This window comes from Dasypus novemcinctus, chromosome 10 (assembly GCF_030445035.2).
Source record: "Dasypus novemcinctus isolate mDasNov1 chromosome 10, mDasNov1.1.hap2, whole genome shotgun sequence".
In the NCBI taxonomy this organism is placed as follows: domain Eukaryota; kingdom Metazoa; phylum Chordata; class Mammalia; order Cingulata; family Dasypodidae; genus Dasypus; species Dasypus novemcinctus.
Window position 1 is genome coordinate 32,231,720 of NC_080682.1, and position 24,517 is coordinate 32,256,236.

General features: G+C 34.4%; 1 protein-coding gene and 1 pseudogene across 1 annotated transcript; both read right to left on the reverse strand.

The window, feature by feature from the left end:
• Positions 1–469: 469 nt before the first annotated feature.
• LOC101419928 (olfactory receptor 4A47-like) lies at positions 470–1,387 on the reverse strand. The gene has a single exon (XM_004460464.1). It carries the CDS (start codon positions 1,385–1,387, stop codon positions 470–472), a length of 918 nt encoding a protein of 305 aa, XP_004460521.1.
• An 11,973-nt stretch (positions 1,388–13,360) lies between these two features.
• Positions 13,361–14,296, reverse strand: LOC139439917 (olfactory receptor 4C12-like; annotated as a pseudogene).
• Between the last annotated feature and the right edge of the window lie 10,221 nt (positions 14,297–24,517).

Consider the following 24,517-nt stretch of genomic DNA (forward strand, 5'->3'; position numbering starts at 1 on the left):
AAGTCTGCAAACTTAAAAATCATATATGATCCAACTGAAATTGAATAAAGGGGACAGCCCTACATAGTGCCTATTATTTTAACTAATATAATAAAATGGAAAAAATAAATGAGTATTTATATGATACAAGACAAAAGATGAGAAAAAAATTAAAAATGAATGCAGAAATTACTTACAATAAGAGAAACTATAAAAATAATTCAATAATTAATTAATTACATTTTTAAGTTGATTGTCTATTATTACATTCACTATATTTTCTAGGTGCAGTAACAAGACATTATAGAACTTATAGTAGGAAAATGTTATTTAATAGCCCAGTCTACTAGTTAATTCTTTAATTTAAAAATGATGATGGTTTTGAAGGTTAAAGAGGGTGCATCAGATTTAAGGTGATTTCTGGAGTCCAGAAGATGTTCCCTAAAGCAAAATGACTTTCTTGTGATAGATGATGCACATATTTACTATTTCATCTGTCTTTTCCTTTCCAGAGCTTCTTCATAGCACTTTTCATCTCTGAATTTCTCAGAGTATATATTAAAGGGTTTAGCATGGGAGTTATAACTGTGTAAAACACACTCAATGATTTATCAATAGGGAAGTTTCTAGCAGGTCTTGCATACATAAAAATACAGGGAACAAAGAAGAAGACAACTACCGTGATATGTGAACCACAGGAGGAGAGGGCTTTCCTCTTTCCTTCCACACTAAGGTTCTTTAAGGAGTGCAAAATGACACCATAGGAGATCAGTAAGAGCAGAAACACAATACTGCAGATCAACCCTCCATTAGCCACCACTAAGAGTCCAACAACATAGGTGTCAGTACAGACAAGTTTCAATAAAGGGTACATGTCGCAGATAAAATGATCAATGATATTGGGACCACAGAAGGGAAGGCCATGAAGAGAGATAATTTGAATTACTGAGTGCAGAAAACCCCCAATCCAGGACACTATTAGTAGCACAATACACATCCATTGCCTCATGATAATCAAATAATGCAAGGGCTTACAAATGGCCACATAGCGGTCATATGCCATGGCCAACAGAAGAAAGACCTCTGATCCGCCAAAGAAGTGCCCTGTAAAAAGCTGAATCATACAACCATGGAAGGATATGGTATTTTGTCCAATGAACAAGTCCGAAATCATTTTGGGGGAAAGGGATGAGGCATAAATGACATCCATAAAAGATAAACTAGCAAGAAAGAAGTACATAGGCGAGCCCAGGCACTTACTGACAGTGACAGTCATAACAATGAGCAAGTTGCCCACCATGGTCAAAATGTAGAAGATCAAGAACATAACAGAGAGTACTTTCTGTTCCTTTGGATTCTGTGTGAGGCCCAGAAGTATAAAGTATGTCACATTGTTCCTTTGTTCCATCTATTCTTTAATTGATGTTTCTATCAGGTCTTAGAAATGGTTTACCTATAAAACAATGAAAATATTTTACATGTAAGAAAAGCTTAATCTTTTATTCATTTATTCAATCAAAACATGGGAATGGAGCCTCTCTCTCAAACCACTCATGAACTTTGGGATTACCAAGTTTTATATGATAGTTCCCCCCCTTCAATGATTTGTTACATATTTATGAGGTCAGACAAAAACAAACCAATATAATAAGTGTTATTTATAAATATATTCATATTATTCTAGGGTAACAATATAGAGTAATATTTAAATCAAACTGTGATCAGAGAAGTTGTCCCAGATTAAGCAATGTTTCAAATAAATTTAATAGAAGTGAGATTTGGCTAAAACAAGAGGGAATGGAAAGTGAATTATTTGAAAAGGCTCAGGATGTATAAAGTCACGAAAGTGCAAACATGATGACTCATTTAAAGTATTTACATATTTAAAATGGATTGAAGAAATAATAAGTGGAAGGATATAGACCAAAATTCATTGTCCTTAATTTCCTGCCAACTCGCTGAAAGCTCCTTCCTATTGTCTTTCGTTTGGATCTGCCTGATTTTCTTAATCTGTAAAAGCTGAAGCAACCCAATTTGCAATATGTAACCTGTATCTCTCCTCTAGTGTATACGTTTATATATTGCAAAACCAAATGGATATCACTGGTTTGATATCAAATTAGTATTTAGAAAACTGAATTTTTAATTTTCCATACTATTTATTCTTTCCTTGTTGTTTCCCATTTCATTAAATATTTCTACCTTCTATGCTATTAAAAAGAATAAATATTCCATAGTATCTTACACTCCTTAAATCCCTGTCATTAATTAGTTTAACAAATCCTGTTCACTCTGCCTTCAAAATATATCACAACTCGGATTATCTTCACTACCTCCCTCGCCTACTGTTATAGGCTACCTCAGGTCTGTCTGTTTTCATTCATGTCTTCAACAATTGGTGCTCCTATAGCAGCTCATAGGATACATTTTTCAAATTTGATTTTGATCACGCCATTCCTCTGTTCAAGCCCCTGTTATGGATTACTACAAAACAGTTAGTGATATACAATCTTCCTACCCTGGACCAAAACAGAATAATTAAATAACCTATTTTGTTAGCTCCTCTAATTTTTCTTTCACAATTCTCATTTTTTGTACAGAATTTATGATAATTCTCAAGTAGGCAGAATAATTTTCCATTTCCTTGGTTCAGTGTATACTTTTATAAACATTAAAAATAGATATTAGAAAAAAGGTATATTGTAAATGCTAACCTTTCATTAATTCATTTAATATAAAAAATGTTCATAGAACACCAATTGTGTCAAGTGTTTCAAAATAGTAGACTCCCAGATATCAAAGAGGGTCTTCTATCTCATTAGGCTCAAGGTTTAGTCCAGAACTCATTATGCTGAGGGTGAAATCAGATCTACTTATTTTTCAGGTCCTCTTATTTTTCAATGGTACTGAACTTGACTTGAAGAAGTCTACAATCAGCTACTGGATAATTACATCTACTTATAAATATCTCCTCTCCACTCACAACATTAGTGTACAGACTATTAAAAACTAAAAAACCCTAACTCTACTATTTTTTTCATCAAGCTCATCATTAGTCGAATGCAGAATCAGTTTTATCTTACTCAAAATTTCTATCATGTTCATGCTTTAAGCACCAATTGTATATAGAAAAAATAATTTCTTATCATACAACCTATTTTTAAAACACGATATTTTTCTAAAACTAGCTGGAGGGGCATTATTAAATAATATTCATCACACTTAGCTATACTTTAAATTTTGTAAAATTAGATATTGGCAGCTTTCATGATCTTTATAAGTATCTAATGAACTAATATGTGGTACAATTCCTGGACCAAAATGGATACTAAATCTTTGTTTTGTTATAAAGCATTGAAAACTTCAATTTCTGTCTATCAGAATTTATCATAAGTTTATATTCCTCTGAAATACAAAACAAAATGTGTTGAAAAAATTTTTTCATTCCATTGACTCCATTAAAAACAGGCAAAATATATTAATGAAAGGAAATAATAAAATCAAAATTATTTGTTATGCTTAACTCTGTCAGATGTTATGTCCATATATACAGACATATATATATCACTCAATGAAATATATTTATATATATATATACAATCAAATTTAGTGAATCACATTGAACCTTTATAATAACAAGTATTTTTATATCTATTTTATCTTTGAAGAAACCAATTCTAAATATGCATATAATTTGCCCAAGTAATAAAACTGGATTTGGGATCTAATTTTGATTTACTTCAAAACCCTTGTGTTGTAAGAGAAGTTGGTTGGTTTTTTGTTTGTTTGTTTGTTTGTTTTAACTGCTCATTTCTTACAAGCTTAAGTGAAATGAATTCCTACATTAAAAGAAAATACTTACAATTGATAAGTGTGGTTTCCACTACTAGCCGTTTACAGCCTTACCTTTTGAAGCCCTACTCCCAATCTGAAGGAAAACTTTTAGGTTACTCTTGAGCCCCTGAAAATCCCACTTTCTATCAAGTATGTCCAGAGAGGGAAAAAATCTGCCCTCTTTCTTGGGGATAGATATGACTTCATATGTTTGTGTGTGTCCATTTCTCCATAAAATTTTCTGAAGATTGCAGAAAAATTTTATTTGTATTGTAGATATATTTAAAAGGAAACTATTTTGAAAACATTAAAGCAAAAATTTCATTTCATAAGATAATTTCTTAAAAATGCAAATGAATCCTATGTCTACAAAGAAGATAATAACCAGAGAAATTTTTCCTGTAGCTATTCATCCAGTACTTGAAAGACAAAAATATCAATTCAGGTTTTTTGCCCCTAATTCTACTGTGTTGGTTTGGACAAAAAAGGTTATACATGAGATTATTTTAGAATTTTGGGATGGTACAAACTAGTTGTGCTTGAGATATTGCAGGTATTAAATCTCTGTCATATGGAGCTTTAAGCTTACTTAGCTGATATAGTAATGGCTGCTTTTAAAAGGATAATGTATTCTCCCCGACAGGGGCAAAGAACACTGGGCCTTTTAACCTTTCTAAATACAACAATTAATATTGAGTCCTGAATTTGGAGTGTGTCCAAAACTGCTTCTTACTTAATTAAATTCACTGGGATTTTACACACAATGTTGAAAGAGTATCTATATTTAAAAAGTTTCTAGACCAATCACATAATTAATATCAAGGAGATGTAACATAGAGGAAAAATTGGCTTCCAAGCCATTAGAAGTTAAGTTGCTGTTGAGAATAAAATATCAGCCTATTTATTTGTTGCAATGAGGTGAAATTATTACTTTTCCCCCAATTTGTGATAGCAAGTTTTCCTTTGCTTGTCTTAATACTCAAATGATTCTTGCTTAATGTTTTTAAAGTATGTTAAAATGTTATCTCCAATTTAGATGTAAGAACTAATTATTATGCAATTGATTTTTTTTAATTACTGAGAAAATATTATGTGCCAGTACTATTTTATGGTATCAGGATACAGTGGTTATTCAAACAGAAAAGAAAAAATTTGTTTAGATTGACCTTACAAGAATATAAGCTAATGACTTAGAGATCTAATATAATCTGTGATAAGTTCTATAGATACAGTAGTGTACAATGACAGAAAATAAGTCGATAAATTCTACTGTGGATGCGGAAGTCAAAGACGATGATGTTAATAGTTCTATTCATGTTGCGATCCAAAGAACTAGAAGTTGTTACCATGAGAATTGGTGTTACAAGTGGAAGGATAAACACTGAGAAGACTTTGGCAAGTTTAAGACTCCTAAAAATCAGTGAGTCTGGTGGTAAGCAGGAAAGGGAGAAAATAGGACACGATGAGGCTGAAAAGATGAATAGGAACCAAACCTTGAGAATATTATAGACTTGTAAGGAATTTGGATTTTATTTAAAATAAGAGTAGACAAGCATTTTTTTTAATTAAGGAAGCTTTCATCTGACAAAATATGTCAAAAATAATATAGAACAGTTATTTGAGAATTGCTGTGTAAACGTATGCGATATTGTGCTAGTGGCAGAAGGTTGAGGACTCTCTTATTCATTCATCTTTCTATTTCAGCACTAAGCGCAAATGCCTTGCACAGCAGGTATTCAGTAAATATCAGATGAAAATTTGCGTATAACACTGTTTAGTTTTCTAGCTGCCGAAGCAAATGCTATGCAGTGAGTTACCTTAAACAGTGGGAAGTAATTGGCTCGCAGTTTTGAGACTTGGAGAAGCCCAAAATCAAGATGTCACCAAGGCGATGCTTTCTTTTTGAATACTGGCATTCTCAGGCTGACTGTGGGATCCTTGGTCTGGGCTTCTCATTCCTCTTGGCTGAACCCAGACTCTGTGACTCTAGCCCTTCCAAATATTCTTTAAACTCTTTAATTGCATTTATTCTATCCCTTCAATTTAAAGAGATGATTCTATGTTTTCAGCTAAGATATACCAAACAGATCTTAATTTCTGCATTTCAATTTATCACCAAGATTTTAATATCATTTTGAAAAGCATTCCAGTCAATGAGGGTCCTTTTTAATAAATGTAGTTACCCTTCAAAGGGTAAAGCGGATGTAATGGCCATGTACTCAGGGAATGCTTATTAAATGTTTATTCTGTGACAAGCTTTGTTGTATGGACTGCTGATGGAGTAGTAAATGAGACAACAAATGAATAAATCACATGAATCAGATTGCAAAAATAACAGAGAGAAAATGTAACAAGGTGATATGATATACAATAACTCAAGGAAAATAGAGATGGCTCTTCAATGAATGGCAAAGGACATTCTCGAAAGGCAGAAGGCAAGAGGTGAGGCATTAGGACTGTAGATTTAGTGGTGATGACAACTCAGCAGTGTGAAGATCTAGATGAGGAGCATTTCAGGGAGCAAGAAGAGCTTGTGTAAAGGCCCAAAGGCGAAAATGAGGCCACCCTGACAGGAACATAATGAATGAGGGGGAGCAGGACCACATGTGATGATTACTTGATTGGGGATCGATTGTGCAGGGTCTTATAGACCATGAAAAGGCCAATTTGAATTCACTGTCAATTTGGTTAAACACACTGCTTTCTTCCTACAAATTAACTTAGCACAACTGCTGTATGTGAATAGAATGGCTTTCACATGGGAAAAATATCATGATTAAAGAAAAGTAGGACATGAAGAGGCAAAGTGGATCTCAATGCTGTGATCTTCAAAAAAGGACACATGGAAAATTTTAGGTGAAGGAGGTTTCTTCCGTTCATTAGTTTTATTTCTATTCATCCTGACTTAATGTGCACTGAATTATTATCAATTTTGTTAAGCATGTTGATGATCTTCAAGTCAAAATAGATGAGAGCATATAATGATACTTACCCAGGTCAAATAAAACTCCCGTCTTGCTGAGATCAGCTCAGTGATAGGCTGGGTCAAAGGGAAGGTGACGCCGAACTTACAGAAATAAAGGACAGAGAGAGAGAGAGACAACAAAAGAGGAGATAAAGCTGGGACCAGGGGACTCACAGCTTCTGGACTGAGAGCATCAACCATAGTTTCTACATTGTATTTATTGGAAACTACCAAGCAGATGTTTGCTATCAGAACTGAAACATCATCTACAATAATAGGGAACAACTGCAACATCTACAATAAGAAACAGGTCATACAAGGTTCAAATACAATTTAAACTCTTTTTCCCCACATTTAACCCTTTTTGTTTTTGCACATAGGGGGTCACACAAAAACTGGATATATTCCAATAAACCGCCTGCTAAATAAAATGCTTTTCCAATGCATTGCAACATCTAACTTATGGCTAGTAAGTCCTGAACCAGCAGCTGACCAGAATCTTGAATGTGCTGACACATAAGGCATTGGTTCACTGATTAACAAAGCTTCCTGCATTATATTTTCACCTTTAGGTGTGAACAACACTAATTAAATTTTTTCTCAATACATTCGGTCCCAGGATTGTTCAAACTTAAAACTTAAGAGATTTACATATACATTCAACAAGGTACATTTATACATCACAGTTCATCAAATCACTTAAGTACACAATGTTTCTTTTTTAAAGTTCTGATTAGCATTCAAGCATTTTATACCTAATCCATAACTACCATAGATTATACAACAATAAACAATAATACTTCCAACTAGTGACATTTAATGAATAGACTTTCATTTCTCATGGGCTTAATATTCCCAACCAACAAGGCTATATAGGCCAGTACTTGATCCAAAATGATCTCATTTTCCCCAGTTTGTAAGTCCTTTGAACATCTTAGCATCTTCACTGGACTTGGGGCCACATCCAATTCACAGACTAAGTCAATAGCCACTTTCTCCCACTTTTTTTATTTTTAAAGCAGCCTGCTGGAAGTCTTCCTACTCCCTTGAAGAACCTTTCCTAATTAACACACCTTAGTGGGTAAAATATTTTTAGTATTCTAACAATATCACAAATTCTATTAACATGAGAAAACACTGTACTTTATCAATTACTGCAGAGAGTATTGTGTTGTCTTACCCAGCCAAACACATTTAATAATTTGTTAGAATAGCAACTTAGAGCTTGTCCCAATTTTTTGCCTATTCTGGGCCCTTAAAATACCATTGTCGCTGATGTTTCTTAGTAGGTTTCTGCCACAGATTTCTTCTATGCAGCCAGATTCATTGCTATCAGGCCAGGAGAGAAAGCCTGAAGAACTGCAAAAGACCATTGTTGACCTTTTCACAGTTTTTTCACTTTTTGTTCAGGTCTGTTTTACTTTTACAAAACACATTATCTCACTGAATGCTATCACAATATTTGCACAACTTGCTATATGCATACTAGCTCTGTCCTTCATATCTCCATTTCTGATTTTATAAAACTAACCAATTTAATTTAGGACAAAATATACCTTAAATTTCAGTTAGCATTCCCACAAACTTTTTTTACCTTTTTCAGTATTCACTTAACTTTTACATCTTTCATTTTATCCTATGAAGAAAAATAAATTATTCACTTCAATTTAAGCAAGAACTATTTTTTATGAAGAAACTTATAGTAATTCAATTAATCAAGACTTGAAACTATAGAGATCTTCTTAACATTTTAAATGTAGGCAATAATATAAGTGCTTATTTAATTTTTTGGCTATTTGAATAGGGCTCTTTTAGAACCTTCTATTTAACAAATTATATCACTGACAATTCTTTCTTTCTTTCTTTTTCTGTCTTCCTTCCTTTTTCTTTCTTTTTTCCTTTATCTTTCTTTTCCTTTTTTCCTTTCTTTCTCTTTCATTCATTCTTTTCTTTTCTTTTTTTCCTTCCTTTTTCTCTCTTTTTCTTTCTTCCTTTTTTCTATCTCTTTTTCTTTTTTCCTTTATTTTCTCTCTTTTCTTTCTTTTTCACACACACTGAAACAATTTCAGCAACACACTGACATTGAACAAATACAAAAGGAGTTTCAAATCTACTAATCTAGAATTGCTTCATTGGTTCCTTTTATAATTCAACATTTTTTTTCCAGTTTTCCTCCTCTCAATTTCCTTCTTAATCTCTTACTGTCCCCAAGCCATGCTTGTTTTATGATGCCATCTTAAACAAGTTCTGTAGTTTAGATACATCGATGTAAAGTTATTCTAGTCTTTGGAATGAGACCCAGTCATGCAGTTTCCAGCATCCATCTCTCCATCTGCATAATTGGAGGTTCTGGGTTCCACAGGAACTATTGTCATCTCTTGGCATTCATGGTATGGCTTTATCAAATGAGCTGGTACCCACACAGGATATGCTCCATCTCCTGGGGAAATACAAGCAAACCGTCTAGGACTTCAAAGACTTTCCATACAACTCAGGGCTTTGCTCTGTCACAACCACTTTACTTTCATTTGAAGTGATCCTTCTTCCCTTCAGGTCCCTGTTCAGGCAGCAGTTGTTGCAAGCCTTCTTCCATCAAGCCCCATGTTGAGCGCCAATTGCTGAGATCTGCTTAGTGATAGGTTGGCTGGAAGGGAAGGTGATGCAGAACTTACAGAAATAAAGCACAGAGAGAGAGACATAAGAGAGGAGATAAAGATGGGATGAGGGGACTCACAGCTCCTGGAACTGAGAACCTCAACCATAGTTTCCATATCATATTTATTGGAAACTACCAAGCACCTGTTTGCTATCAGAACTGCAACATCATCTACAATAATAGGAAGTAACATCTACAATAAGGAACAACTGCAACATCTACAATAGAGAATAGGTTATACAAAGTTCAAATATAATTTAAACTTTTTTCCCACACCCTCTCACTACAACAGTCAGTCTTTCAGTGGTTTTCCTCTTGTCATTTTAGATAATTTTCTCTCATCCCTGGACATGTTTAGATAAAAACTGTAAACTCTTGCTCTTGGGTTGTGATACCCAGACTCAAGTAGTTCCCCTGCCACCCTGAGTCACTATCACATCATTTGCTTCACTTTTTTCAGCAATTTTATACTGAATTTATGGGTGTTTTAAAGTATGTTTACTTTTTAAATGCCTATCTGTCTCAACTCCAAAGTACTCAATATGTAGACTCTGGAGCCATGCATGGATTCAGAAACTATATCATGCATCCATGTCAGCTTGTGACTTTGGATAGCTTATTTAAATTATCTAAGTTTCATTTAATCCTATGGGAAAGGAGAAATAACACTTACATACATGATAAGATTCTTAGGTGCCTGCACATTGCAGTAAATAAAAACTTTCAATATAATTGTAAATTATTAAGCTACAGTTCTTTTATATGTCATTTGAAAATTCATTTTATTTTGGGCACTTCCTAAATCTCATTTTGATTTGGTTACATGAATACTATTAAATTAAAATTTTCACACTACTTACCAGTTACATCCTGCATTAATTTTACTGTGTTCATGTTGAGAAATATGTAGTTTTCTCATCACTTCTTAATATAATATCTACTTGCATTGAAGTAATAAATAAAAATCACACACTTTTAAAAAAATCAGGTAGTAATATGATACTGATGAAGATGTGAGGAAGGCAGCAAAACTGACATTAATAAACACCTACTAAGTTCCAGGCACTCCCCTTGATGTTTTACACAAATAACCCCATCTAATGCTTGAAATAACTAAAGAAATAGGTACTTCATTTCATTGTACATATGAACCAAACTTAAAATAAAATTCTGGTAGATTATGAAATGCTTGTTTTTTTTATATAAACTGGTAAGATGGAATTCAATCACAATTTTGTTGACCTTAGAACCCTGAATGCTTCCATAACACTTGAAACTTGACTACTACAGGACTTTCAAAGCCTGAATAATGTCTTGAAAAATCAATAATGCCAATGCCTGCATTCAAAGAAAAAGTGATGTAGTAAAGCTGGTTATGCAAGAAGGTAACTAAGGTATCCGGACTACAACAAGCTCCACAGAGGTCTTGACACAGTTAGAATGAAGCTTCTGCTAGTTCTAGAATCAAAATAAGCTGAAATCTGCCCAATATTTATTCCTAAAAATATATTTACTATGGGTCAGGCATTGTTATAAGTACTTAACATATATTGCCTCATATTATTAACCCATTAATTTCATGAAGTTGATATTATTATTACCTTCTCACAGATGACATAAATTTCCCAGGTAACATTCCAATCCAGGAAATCAGACTCCAGAGTCTGCTTATAAACACTGAACCACGCTACTGCCTCTGAACAAATACGTTCTTTAATTTGTCTGTTCATGTGCTGTTTACCCACTATGTTAACCTCAGGTTCTGAGAAAATGATACACTGAGACTTGAAACAGCAATTGGCAGGAGTGAAAGCACCAGAGCCTATGAAATTTGAAAAACCAGGAGAGACTGAAGAAAGGCTAAAGAGTTTGGGGTCCATTCAAGCCCACAAATATTCCTACAAGACCAGTCAGCTCTCAGAGCATTCTTTTTGAAAGCATGAATGGAAAAATTACATGCGATCCTTTCGAAGTGTAAAAATAAATAAGATAGCATTTAAGGCCAGTTGGTAGTTCTTTTACTCTTTTTGGGACTCAGGTAATAAAGAATGGTTATAATAACTAATATTTATTTAGCATGTGGTGTTTCAAAGAACTTTGTAGGATTATTCTGTTTGATCCTGATAATATCTCTATCTTTTCCTTTTAGCTAAAACTTAAATATGTTGTGTTTTGCCAAAGTTCATGCTATAAACAGTAAAACTGAGAACTGAACTTGGAATATTCTTACTCAGACCCTGCTAATCCCAATTACCTCTTTCTCCAAATGCACATGCACGATATGATGCATAAATTTTCCTTCATGCAGTATCTTGTTTGCCTGAACTGCTATCACAAACACCATAAAACAGGTTGGCTTAAATAACAATTATTTATTGGTTCTTGATTTCTGAAGCTAAAATCTGATACAAGATATAAAATCACTTTCTTCTGGAAGTTTGTTTTCTTTCTGGTGTAGGCTGAAGGTAACCTTAGAATTGTGTGGATTTCCCATCACATGAATATTTCCTCTCCTTTCTTCTGCTCTCCATTGCTTTTTTCTCTTGACTTCCACCTTCAACTCTTTATAAGACCTCCAGTAATCAGGAATTAGACCCACTTCATTCAGTTAGGCCACACCTTAACTGAATTAATATCTTCAACAGGTTCATTTACAATGGGTTCACTCCTACAGGAATGCAGATTAAGAATGTGCATAAATTGGGATGAGTAAATTAATCTACCAAAACACAGAAAAATGGTAAAAACAAGGCTCTTAATGTGAAAGATTTGATAGAATTACCAAGAGTAAGGTGTTTTAGTCCAAATAATGCAAAAAGAATAACTGTTAAAACTTTCTTTGGGAGAATTAAAAAAATAAGAAAAAGACAATTAGATTAGATTATGATTTAAGACTAGAAACTATAGAAAGAGAAGAAAGACAATAAAAAGCTGAAAGTTTTCCTATTTCCCAGAATATTTTAATATTTTTACAACTGCAAAGATAGTAATTGTGTACTGCATGAATTATAAAGATATGGGAGTTTCATGGGTCTCACAGTATCTTCAAAAAAAGGATAATTCTCAAAAAATACATTAGTAAGATAACTTCAAATAGGCTTAAGATGTGCAAACAATCTATAGTACTATTATTAAAAATGTATATAATTTCACCTGCTTCAGAAACATCTGGTTTATTTTCTTAAAATGCACTAACAAGAGTACCATTAATCACAGTCACTAGAGCTGCATCCTAGGTATCTGTATTTTAAAAGGAACCATAAGTGATTCTGACAGTATATTAAGATAGGCAACAAAATGGGCAAAAAGTAAATTTAAATGAGATAACTTTATAATTATAATTACCTGATTGATCTCTTCTTCAAGCTCCTTAGCCAATATCAAACTGCTTTTGACAACCAGTGTTCACGTGGATTTGAACACCAGAAATCATCTTATTTTCTCTTTTACATTTAAAGGAAAATGTGGGAAGGGTGGCCATGGTGGCTGCTGGGTGCAGGGAATGGGAGGAAGAGATGAGATGGGGAGGCGTTTTCGGGACTTGGAGTTGTCCTGGGTGGTGCTTCACGGACAACCACGGGACACTGTAGATCCCCCCAGAGCCCACTGGATGGAACGTGGGAGAGTGTGGGCTATGATGTGGACCATTGACTATGGGGAGCAGCGATGCCCAGAGATGTACTTACCAGGTGCAATGGATGTGTCATGATGATGGGAGAGAGTGTTGCTGTGGGGGGAGTGGGGGGTGGGGGCAGTGCGGTTGAATGGGACCTCATATTTTTTGAATGTAATATTTTTTAAAAAATGAATTAAAAAAATAAAATAAAATAAAAAATAAAAGCATTACATAGTGTAAAAAAAAAGAAACCAATAAAATTGTTCAGTTCCTTTTCAAAAAAAATACAAAATAAAAAAATAAAGGAAAATCATTTTTTATATTGTCTTGAATATATCTCAATTGAAATCATCATTTGATCCCAAAGTTTCCTCATAGCATTTTTCACTTCTTTATTCCTAAGAGTGTAGATCAAGGGATTCAAAATGGGAGTTACCATGGTATAAAACATTGCCACAGCTTTATCAGTGGAGGTGGTCCCTGGGAGATAACACACAAATAAGCAAGGCACAAAGAATAAGATGACCACAGTTACATGAGAGATACAGGTGGACAGGGCTTTGTGTCTCCCCTCCAAACTGTGAGATTTCAAAGTGCACAGGATGGCAATATAAGAGATGATCAGAAGGAGGATGTTTAAAAGACGTATGAGCTCACTGTTGGCAGCAATGAAGAGGCCAAGGGTTGTCGGTGTCCATGGTGAGTTTTAACAAAGGGTTCAAGTCACTATGAAGTGGGCTATGATATTCGGGCCATAAAAGGGCAGCCAGACTGTGAAGAGGATCTGAATGGTAGTGTGGACAAAACCTCTGACCCAAGTCACTCCGACGAGGAAGCTACCTACTTTTCTGCTCATGATGGCTGTGTAGTGCAAGGGTTTGCAAACCACCACATAGCGGTCAAAGGCCATCACTGTGAGCAGGATGATCTCATTTGCACCAAAAAGATACTCTGCAAAAACTTGAGTCATGAATCCCCTGAAACAGATGGTTTTCCTCACAGCCAAAGTGTCAGCTAGCATCTTGGGGGTCATAAAGGAAGAATAGCAGCTATCTGTAAGGGATAAATAAGATAAGAAGAAGTACATGGGGAATTCCAAGGCCCTGCTGGTGCTGACAGTGACAATGATGAGCAGGTTGCCTGCCAGGGTAAACAAGTAGACAATTAAAAACACAACAAATGAAAATTTCTGAAGCTCCACATTCTGAGTCAGACCCAGGAAGATGAATTCTGTGACATTAGTCATCCTCTTCATTATATTCAACTCAATTGCCAAGTGATCTACCTGAAAAAAATAATTCAACTAATCTTCAGTAATGGTACTTTCTTTTACGAATACCCATGAGATACCTTATTTTTCCTATTTTTATAGTGCAAGAAGAAATACAAAATTGTATCAACTCTCATTTCTTTTCAACAGGTGATGGTAAAGTGGAGTTTATTTTGTTTTTTAAAATTTCCTGATTTTCTTTTAATGTTCTATAATAAAATGTATGACTTTTATTTTAGGAAAATAATGTTTTACATCAGATTTCAAGAAACTATGCATTAAATGGTTATATAATCAGCTCAGTCACAGATACTCAAAGCTGCACTTAGCCCCAAAGTGGCTTGATATTCTTACCAGAGAACAAGTAAAATCATTTTACTAATATCATACAGAAAGTTTTAAAAATTTGTTGAGATTCTTTCAGGCTCTATACCCCATGAGCCATCTGTTTTCTTGTTTTGTCTTCCTAGAAAATATCTCCACTTTCTCACAACCCAAAGGTGGTGCTGCAACATCTTCTATTACTAAGAGATTGTATTGAATGCCCATTACTGCAATTGCTATGTTGTCTCACATTCATGTGTGTGTGTCCAATTCTACGGGTCATTGAAGGCAAATATCTTGACTTTCTACTCTTTCAGCCTCAGACATTCTTGTATCCACAATTCTAGACAAGAAGTAAACACTCATAAGGTATTTGCTGAGAGAGGGAGAAGGAAATAAGCAAAAGAAAGAAATTGGGAGGTAAAGAGAAAAATAGAAACATTTGAGAAAAAAAGAACGAAAATGGGGTATTAAATTCAAAGACAGTTTGGAATCCTCGTGTAGAATTATTCCTTAACTATGTAACATTAATTAATTTTAACCATCACTGTTCAATTTTTTCAAGTTAAACAACAAATAATTATATATAGAATTGTGGTGAGGATTAAATTGTTGCAAAATTTCTATTATTTTTATGATTTTCTTTTTTTGTGGAAATATCATCAAAGAAAGTGGTAAAAAGTAGCTTTTAATATCTCCAAAACTCATAAATTCTCAAAACTTAAGTTACAAATGTGAGGAGAAACAAGAGAACAGTGGTAACAAAAAGTGAAAAAGAAATTTCATCAGATTAAAAAAAAAGCAGGCTGCTAAGAGAATACTTAACATAGAAAATACAAGAATACTTAATATAGAATACTTAACATAAAGATGGTTTCTGGGGGCCTTTTTTCAATTGTTTTTGTTATTCATTAATTTTCTCAATAAATGCTTCTTCTAAATTTGACTCTTAACTTTGAGTATGTCTTTCAAACCTGTAAGAGCTGTACACTATTTAAATAAATACTTGGGAGAAAATGATGCCTTATAGGACTTATGACCTATTCATGTTCCTATCTATACTTCTGGCCCATGATCAGTATCATAAAGCATTAACTGAGTAGGAGATAATATGAAACAAAGAAAGGGAGAGAGAAAGAAAGGGATGAGAAAGAAGGAAAATGGACGTGAACAGACATGTAAGATTTTTTTCTTTAAGATGTAGGCATCTTGTAGCATTTTAAACAAGTGCTGGATTTAAAATGTAACCATTGTGAATTTTAAAGAGATGATTTTCTTAAAACACCGTATAAAGCGTTATAACAACTTATTTGCCATCTATTGATTTTTGGCAAACTAATAAAATCTTACAATAACCTATCTGTGGATTTTTTATACAGGGTGGTGCAACCAGAGACATGATTATACTAATTTAGTAAGCCGAAACTCGCTTTTTCCAGAGAAGAAAAGATCGAAGCAAAATCAAAAGCATGAAAATTGTGACTTTTTTTACATACCAGTGTACATCTGTTTGTCAATAACTTCTTACTAAGCCTGAGCTTGCTTCCATGATAAACTATCCCAGAAATTAAACTCATTCAGCTTTGGTGTTTAAAAGGAATTTGAGTCTTCATGAGGGGATAATATTAGCTACTCTCATCCATTTCTGTTTCCATTGGTCTCATGGAAATCTTGGAGTATTTCAAATTATTATAAGAAATTTTGATAATCTTGATCAGAGCCTTAATAATAGAGTAGTTATACTTAATGCTAGAAAAAATAAATTCAGTTACCAAGACATCAGCAGTAGTTTGAGGTCCCCTGTGAGAAATCTCATGATGCCACTACTGGACTTTTCACAGCATCAGCTCTGCCCACAGCCAAATATGCTGCTCCTTCCTTCTCCTTCCATTTCACTGGACGTTCATGTCGGGCCCCAGTGTGTCAGGGAGATGTACGGCCTTTGTGATTTTTGCTGTCAAGAACTCTACATTGTCTTTCCTTCTCAACTCATTCAGTTCCCATGCCATGGAGAGACAGTTTTGTTTAAGTAAGTGATATTATCCCTGGGCGAGTTCCTCGAGGGAAGAATAATTAATATTAGGAACATCATTTTCTCCCAATTATTTAGTCTTTAATATTTGGCAACCAAATGTGTGTTCATTCCTCCTACTTTCTTGTTGGAGTCAGAATACAAAATTCTTCATTTCTATTTTTTCAACAAATATTCACTGATCTCTACACTTGACCAGTTATAGTTTGGTTCAATAATAATGACAGTAAGAGCTATTGAGCACCACATATATATTAAACACAATTTATGTGATACTCTTTGTGGTGGGAACTATTAATATTCCCAATTTTGGGGTGAAGAAACTGAATCACTTCGAATTTAAATAAATTAGCCAAGAAAAAAAGAACGTTGAACTGAAATATATATCGGTCTTCTACCACAGCCCAAAAAATATCTCTGTCCTTATGATGCAAGCACTCAACTCTTAAAGCAACAAATAGACAAGGACCCTGTCTCCCTGGAGCTGATTGAACTTCAGAAAACATGTTTTGAAATCTGCAGCTGCTGTCCTTTGGAACGCGTTTTTTTTGTTTGTTTGTTTTGGTTTTGGTTTAGGCATTGCTTCTGGTAGTGTTGGTGCTTCAAAGCTGATGTTGGTGGATGGATTTCAGGATAGTTTCCACTTTTTTAGGATTATTGACAGGTTGCTGTGAACTCATATTCACATCAACAGGTATTTATGTGCCATCCTACTCTTTGCACATATATCTAAGGGTCAGACCTTTGAATCATATATATGCAAATGTTTGAAAGTACTAGAAAATGCACAGTTGTTTCCTGTGGTAGTTTTGAGATACGTACTCCCAACAATAATGTATGAGAGCCCACTGATTCATACTCTTTACATCACATCCTATTCTCACATGATTTATTTTTGTAACTTAAATGTTATCTCATTGTTGGTTTCATTTGCATTTCCTTAATTTATAATGATTTGATTATCGCTCCATCAGTTACACCTCTTTCTTTTTTCTGAAATGCTTACCATGTGTTATACCGATCTTACTACTGGGTTATTTGTCTTTTTTTTCTTTTTGATATGTAGGTGGTCATTATATATCATCAAAAATATTCCATCAGATATCTTACAATATGATCTAATTATAGTTTCTCTTATTAATTATTTTAAAGTACTCTCATCACCATAAATTCAAATATGAATGTTGATGTGTTCATATAATTTATGTTATGATGAAATTTTTTTGTGTTTTTTTTTAAGGAAATTTTACATTGCACAAGGTCACAAAAATCCTCCCTTATGCTTCCTTCTAAAATATTTTATGTTTGGCTCTTAATATTTACATTCTTTACCAAAGTGAGATTAGTTATGAACTCTGCTCACACCAAATTTGCAAAGATTTGCTCCAGTTTCCTCGAAGATGATCTATACATTTCACTTTTAATTTTATGATTCAATTCAAATTATTTTTTGTGGGGTGTTATCATTTGACTCTCATTTAAATCCATATAAATATCCAGTTATTAATGTGTTTTTTGCTGGAAATATTTTTCATTTTTTATAGTTGCTTTGGCAATTTTTTTGTGAAATCAATTGATGATATATATACAGGTGAATTTCTGGACTTTCTCCCCTGTTCCATTGAATGCTTATCCTGTGTCAAGACCACACTTTCTTGATTATAGGATCTTTATATTAACTCTTGAAATCTAGTACTATAGATTTTCAAAATAGAATTCTTTCACATGATGTTATATTTATCCCTATATATTTTGTTTCTCGTATAATTGAAACTAATGTTTTCTAATTTCATTTTCCAGTGTTTTTATTATTAATGTAAAAGACATAATTTTTATGCATTTCTCTTTTTACCAGCAGTGTAAATTCACTTATTAATTCTACTAGTTTATTTTCTAAATACACAACCATAGAAATTACAGATAAAAAAGAGATTAATTCTTCCTATCCCAATTAATGCACTTTTTCTTTCTTTTTAAAACCTAATTAGTACATCTAGTATGTTACTGAAAAGAACAGAAAAGAAGACATCATTGTCTTCTTGCTAAACTAAAGAGGAAAGTGTTGCAGTTTGTTAACGTTAATTCAGTGTAAGCTTTCTGTTAAAGCACACCATATTCAAGATTTTTACTTTTATTGCTAAATCGCTACAAGTTTTTTAAAATTATAATTGGGATGATGTTTGCCAAAACTTTCTACATCAATAAAGATGACCATATATTTTTTCTTTATCTTGTTTGTGAATTAAATTGACTGATTTTCTATTTTAAAAATCTTACATTTCTTAAATAAATCTCAAATAGGTGATAATATATTGTCTTTTAATATTACTACATTTATGATCACAACAAAAATGTTAGTGTAAGCAACTCCAAATACCATCCCTTCACTAAAGCAATGATTCATCTGACTTGAAATGTTCACTATTAACTTTTTAAAAAATATATTTTATATTTATTTTTAAAAGATACACAGATCACACAGAATGTTACATTAAAAAATGTAGGAGGTTCGCATATGCCCCACTCCCCACACCTCCCACTTTTCCCACATCAACAACTTCTTTCATTAGTGTGGTACGCTCATTGCACTTGAAGAATACATTTTGGAGCAATGCCACACAGCATGGATTTTAGTTTACATTGTAGTTTACATTCACTCCCAGTCTGTTCAGTGGATTATGGCAGGATATATAATGTCCTGCATCTGTACCTGCAATATCATTCAGGACAATTCCGAGTCCTGAAAATGGCCCAATATCACACCTCTTTTTCCCTCTTCCTGCCTTCAGCAACTACCGTGGCCAATGTCTCCATATCAGTGATATAATTTCTTCCAATGTTAGAGTCAAAATAATTCTGCTCTAACCCATATTTTATTCCTTCATCCTAAGGCCCCTGGGAGGGCGATGTCCACTCCACCTCTCAATTGATAGGGGCCTTCAATTCCACATCGCTGGTGGATGGGATTCTCGAGCCTGCAGATGTAGACTCTATTGAATCCTTGGTGTGGTGGTTGTCCACCCTCACTTCTCTGTCAGCTGATTGGGTAAGTCCAAAAAACTGGATAGCAGGTAACATAACACAACACCACTGAAGTTCAGGACCCAACTGTATATGGACATTTCAGAAATTCAAGTCTCCTTGGTATACACAACCCCAGCACAAACCACAGTTTCAATAAAAGAGACAGAAGAGGCATGTGTAGAGAAGTCACATCTTAGCACAACTCAATCACTGTCAGAAGCACAATTTCCAAAGTAGGGCCCAATGGCTAGGCACCAAACTCCAGAGCCATCTGCCATGACTGTAGGACCTGGGTGTCTGTATCTCTCAGGAGTTGTATCTACTTTGGCTATCTCTGAGATGTACATAAGTGTGACGTCTCTGATGACCTCCTGACTCATTTTGAAGTCTCTCAGCCATATAAATTCATTTGTCTTTATCATTTTCTGCTTTTAATCAAGGTGTTTTTCTATTTGCAATTCCAGTCAGGTCTTGGTAGTAATCTCCCAGCACCTGGGACACTCATTTCCCACACTGGGGAAAGGTAATGCACTTATTTGCTGAGTGGGTCTTAGAGAGTGGTCCCATTTGAGCAAAATGGAGGCACTCAGGCATTTACTCTTAGGTATCCTACAACACTAGGCCAAGTTGAAATTTCAAGCACAAAAGTTCATAAGCATAGTATTCAATATCAAGTACCCACCATTGAACCATCCTTCTTCACTGGTCATTGCCCTTGCATTTGGAGGATTGCTGCTGTTCCATTGGGGAATAAGGCAGAGCTCCCCAGGATGGAAACTCAGCACTTCCTCAGTTGTTGTGTGAAACTCTATCCACTGTGCCAATACCCAATGAACATCTGAACATATCTATATACCATATATGCCTGCCCAGGTAAACTCTCTACCATATATGCCCCATCAATGACATCCCACACCAAGGTTTCTCCTCTGCCAGAGTTGAACCCCTCTGTGATCCAAAACATCTTAAAAAATGAAGCCTAATTTTTGCCAAAATCAATTACTAGGAAAATGACATATTAATGATAGGTTTAAACTTCAGAAATAAAATGCATGATAATTTAGAAAAACTAAAATAAAGTGAAAAAAATCGAGGTACTGAAAAATGAAAAAATTACAAAAATTTTGTTTTTATGTTTTTCTTTCATCACTGTAATAGATGTTTCCTGTATGTATAATGACATGGCAGTCTCTTCCATTTCTTCCTCAGTGTCTTATCTCTCTCTATCTCTCTTTTTATCCCATATGTCTTCAAAGAAGTTTTAGATCACAGCAAAATCACATACAGAATATAGGGGACTCCCATAATACCAAACATTCTACCCTTTTTCCCCCTTACCCAACAATAATCTTTTTACATGTGTATGTTACATTTGCTATAATTGATATACAAATATTGAAACATAGCTACTAACCATGGTCAATATTTTACATTATGGTTTACATTTTAGACCGTGCATTTTTTAAAATTTTTGGTGAAATTTAACATGACCTGTATCCATCATTGCGCGATCATGCAGACCATGTCCATTGCCCACCAAATACCCCTTCTTCCATCTATTCTATTCCTCTCTCCCCCCTTAGGACCCACAGTGACAACCAAGCTTCACTACTCGAAGGACAAGATTCATAGATACTTGCAACAATGCTGAGGAACTGACACACTAATCTATCCTCCCCCATTAGGAGCCACCCATACCTCTGTCTGAGAACACTGGACCTCCAAGGATAGGGGTACAACACCCTCCCACTCATTGTATGGGTCTCCACTCACTGAAATAACACACCATGACAAGATGAGCACTCACATGCTCCCTAAAGCCTGCCCCAGGTACAACCTGAGCCAAATGTCCCCCATCCAACACCCTAAACCAGTAACTCTTCATTAGGTTATTGTCTAAAGAGATTTCTCAACATTATAGTTTCAATCACATACCTGCCAATCCCGTGTTCACCTGCTACCTACCCAACCCTCTCTCCAATTCCATCTAACCCATCTTCCCATCCCTAGCCCCCTGTACTGCCCAACTCAATAGAATCCCTATACCCTCATCCCACCCCATCACTGTACAACTAGTTACCTCCCCATTATCATGTATTTTGTCTGTGTGGGCATTGGCTCATGATCTTCCTCTCCCTCCACTATTTCCTATAATTCTATCTTCCAGACTCTAGCTCTCTGAGACAGTTCAATTTGCTTAATTCATGTCAGAGAGGCCATGTAGTATTTGTCCTTCAATGCATGTCTTGCTTCACCCAACATAAGTTCCACAAGATTCATCCATGTTACCCTGTGTATTTGCACTGTATTCCTTCTTACAGCTGAGTAGTATTCCATTGTGTATATATATATACACACATACCACATTTTGTTTATCAGTTCATCTGTTGATGGGCATTTGGGCTGATCCTAACTTTTGGCAATGGTGAATAATGCTGCTATGAACATTGGTGTGCATATATTGGTTCGTGTCCTTGCTTTCAGGTCTTCCGGGTATATACCCAGCCATGGAATTCCTGAATCTTTGGCAAATCTATAGCTAGTTTTTTGAAAAACTGCCAAACTATCTTGCACAATGGCTGTATCATTCTACATTCCCACCAGCAGTGGATGAGGGTTCCCATTCCTCCATAACCTCTCCAACATTTGTAGTCCTCTGTTTTTTTAAATAACTGCCAGTCTAATGGGTTTACAATGGTATCTCATTGTAGTTTTGGCTTGCATTTCCCTAATAGCTAGTGATATTGAGCATCTTTTCTTGTGCTTTTTAGCCATTTGTATTTCTTCTTTGGAGAAGTGTCTATTCAGATGACTTGCCCATCTTTTAAATATGTTGTATGTCTTTTAATTTTTTGAGATATATGATTTCTCTATATATGGACATTAGGCTCCTATCAGATATATGGTTACCAAATATTTTTTCCCATTGAGTAAGCTGTCTTTTCACTTTCTGACAAACTCCTTTGAGGTGCAAAAGGTTTTAATTTTGAGCAGGTCCCATATATCTATTTTTTCTTTCACTGCTCTTGCTTCAGGTGTGAAGTTTATGAAACTATTTCTTATTAAAAGGTCCTGTAGATATTTCCCTATATTGTCTTCTTAGGTCTTTATGGTTTTGGCTCTTATATTTAGATCTTAGATCCATCTTGAGTCGATTTTTGTATTAAGTGTGAGATGGTGTTCTTTTTTCATCTTTTGCATAGGGACATCCCATTCTCCAAGCACCATTTGTTGAAGAGGCCATTCTCTCCTAGTTGAGTGGGCTTGAAGGCTTTGCCAAAAATCAGATGACTATATGTGAGGTTATATATCAGAGCTCTCAATTTGGTTCCATTGATCACCATGTCTATCCTTGTGTCAATACCATGCAGTTTTAACCACTATAGCTTTGCAGTATGTTTTAAAGTAAGGTAGTATGATTCCTCTAATTTCATTTTCTTTTTCAATATGTCTTTGGCTATTCAGGGCCTTTCCTTTCTAAACAAATTTCATACTTATTTTATCCAGTTCAGTAAAAATGCTGTGTGGATTTTTATTAGGATTGCATTAAATCTGTAGATTAGTTTGGATTGGATAGACATCTTGATGTTATTTAGTGTTTCTATTGGTGAACAGTGAATATTCTTCCATTTATTTAGGTTTTCTTTGATTTTCTTGGACAGTGTTGTGTAGTTCTCTGTGTATAAGTTTTTTACATCTTTAGTTAAATTTATTCCTAGGTATTTGATTTTTTTATTGACTATTTTAAATGGTATTTTTTTCTTGATTTCCTCCTAAGATTGTTCATTATTGGTGACAAAATTCTACTGATTTTTGTGCATTGATCTTATAACCTGTGACTTTACTGTGCTCATTTATACGTCCTAGAATCTTTGTTGTAAATTTCTCAGGGCTTTCTATGTATAGGATCATGTTATCCACAAATAGTGAAATTTTGACTTCTTCCTTTCCAATTTGGATGCTTTTTATATCTTTTCCTGCAATAAGTGCTCAAGCATGTACTTCTAACACAATGTTAAATAGAAACCTTGATAGTGGGTATCCTTCTCTTGTTTCTACTCTTAAAGAGAAAGATTTTAGGACTTCACTATTTTATATTATGTTTTATACCCTTGTATATTATGGGTTTTTCATATATACACTTTATTATTTTCAGAAAGTTTCCTTCTATTCCTATCGTTTGCAGTGTTTTTATCGGGAAAGGGTGCTGTATTTTGTTGAATGCTTTTTCTGCAGCTATAGAGATGATCGTGTGATTTTTTTCTTTTGATCTGTTTATATGATGTATTACATTGATTGTATTTCTTATGCTGAACCATCCTTACATAGCAGTGATGAAACACACTTGGTCATGGTGTATAATTCATTTAATGTGTTGTTGAATATGATTGGCAAGTATTTTGTTGAGGAATTTAGCATCTAGGTTCATTAGAGATAGGTCTGTAATTTCCCTTTCTTGAGGCATCTTTTATGGCTTTGGTATTAAGATAATTTTGACATCAAAGAATGAGTTAAGCAATATGCCTTCCACTTCAATTTTTTGGAAGGATTTGAACCAGATTGGTGTTAGTTCTTTCCAGAATTCTTGGTAGAATTCATGTGTGAAAACTTCTGGTTCAAGGTTCTTCTTATTTGGGAGGTTTTTAATGACTCATTCTATCTCTTGACTTGTGTTCAGTCTATTGATATCATCAATTTCTTCTTTTGACAATCTAGACTGATTATGTGTTTCCAAGGATTTGTCCAATTCCTTCAAATTTTTCTTCTTGTTTGCATGTAGTTTGCATATGTTATCAAAATACCATAAAAATAAGTAC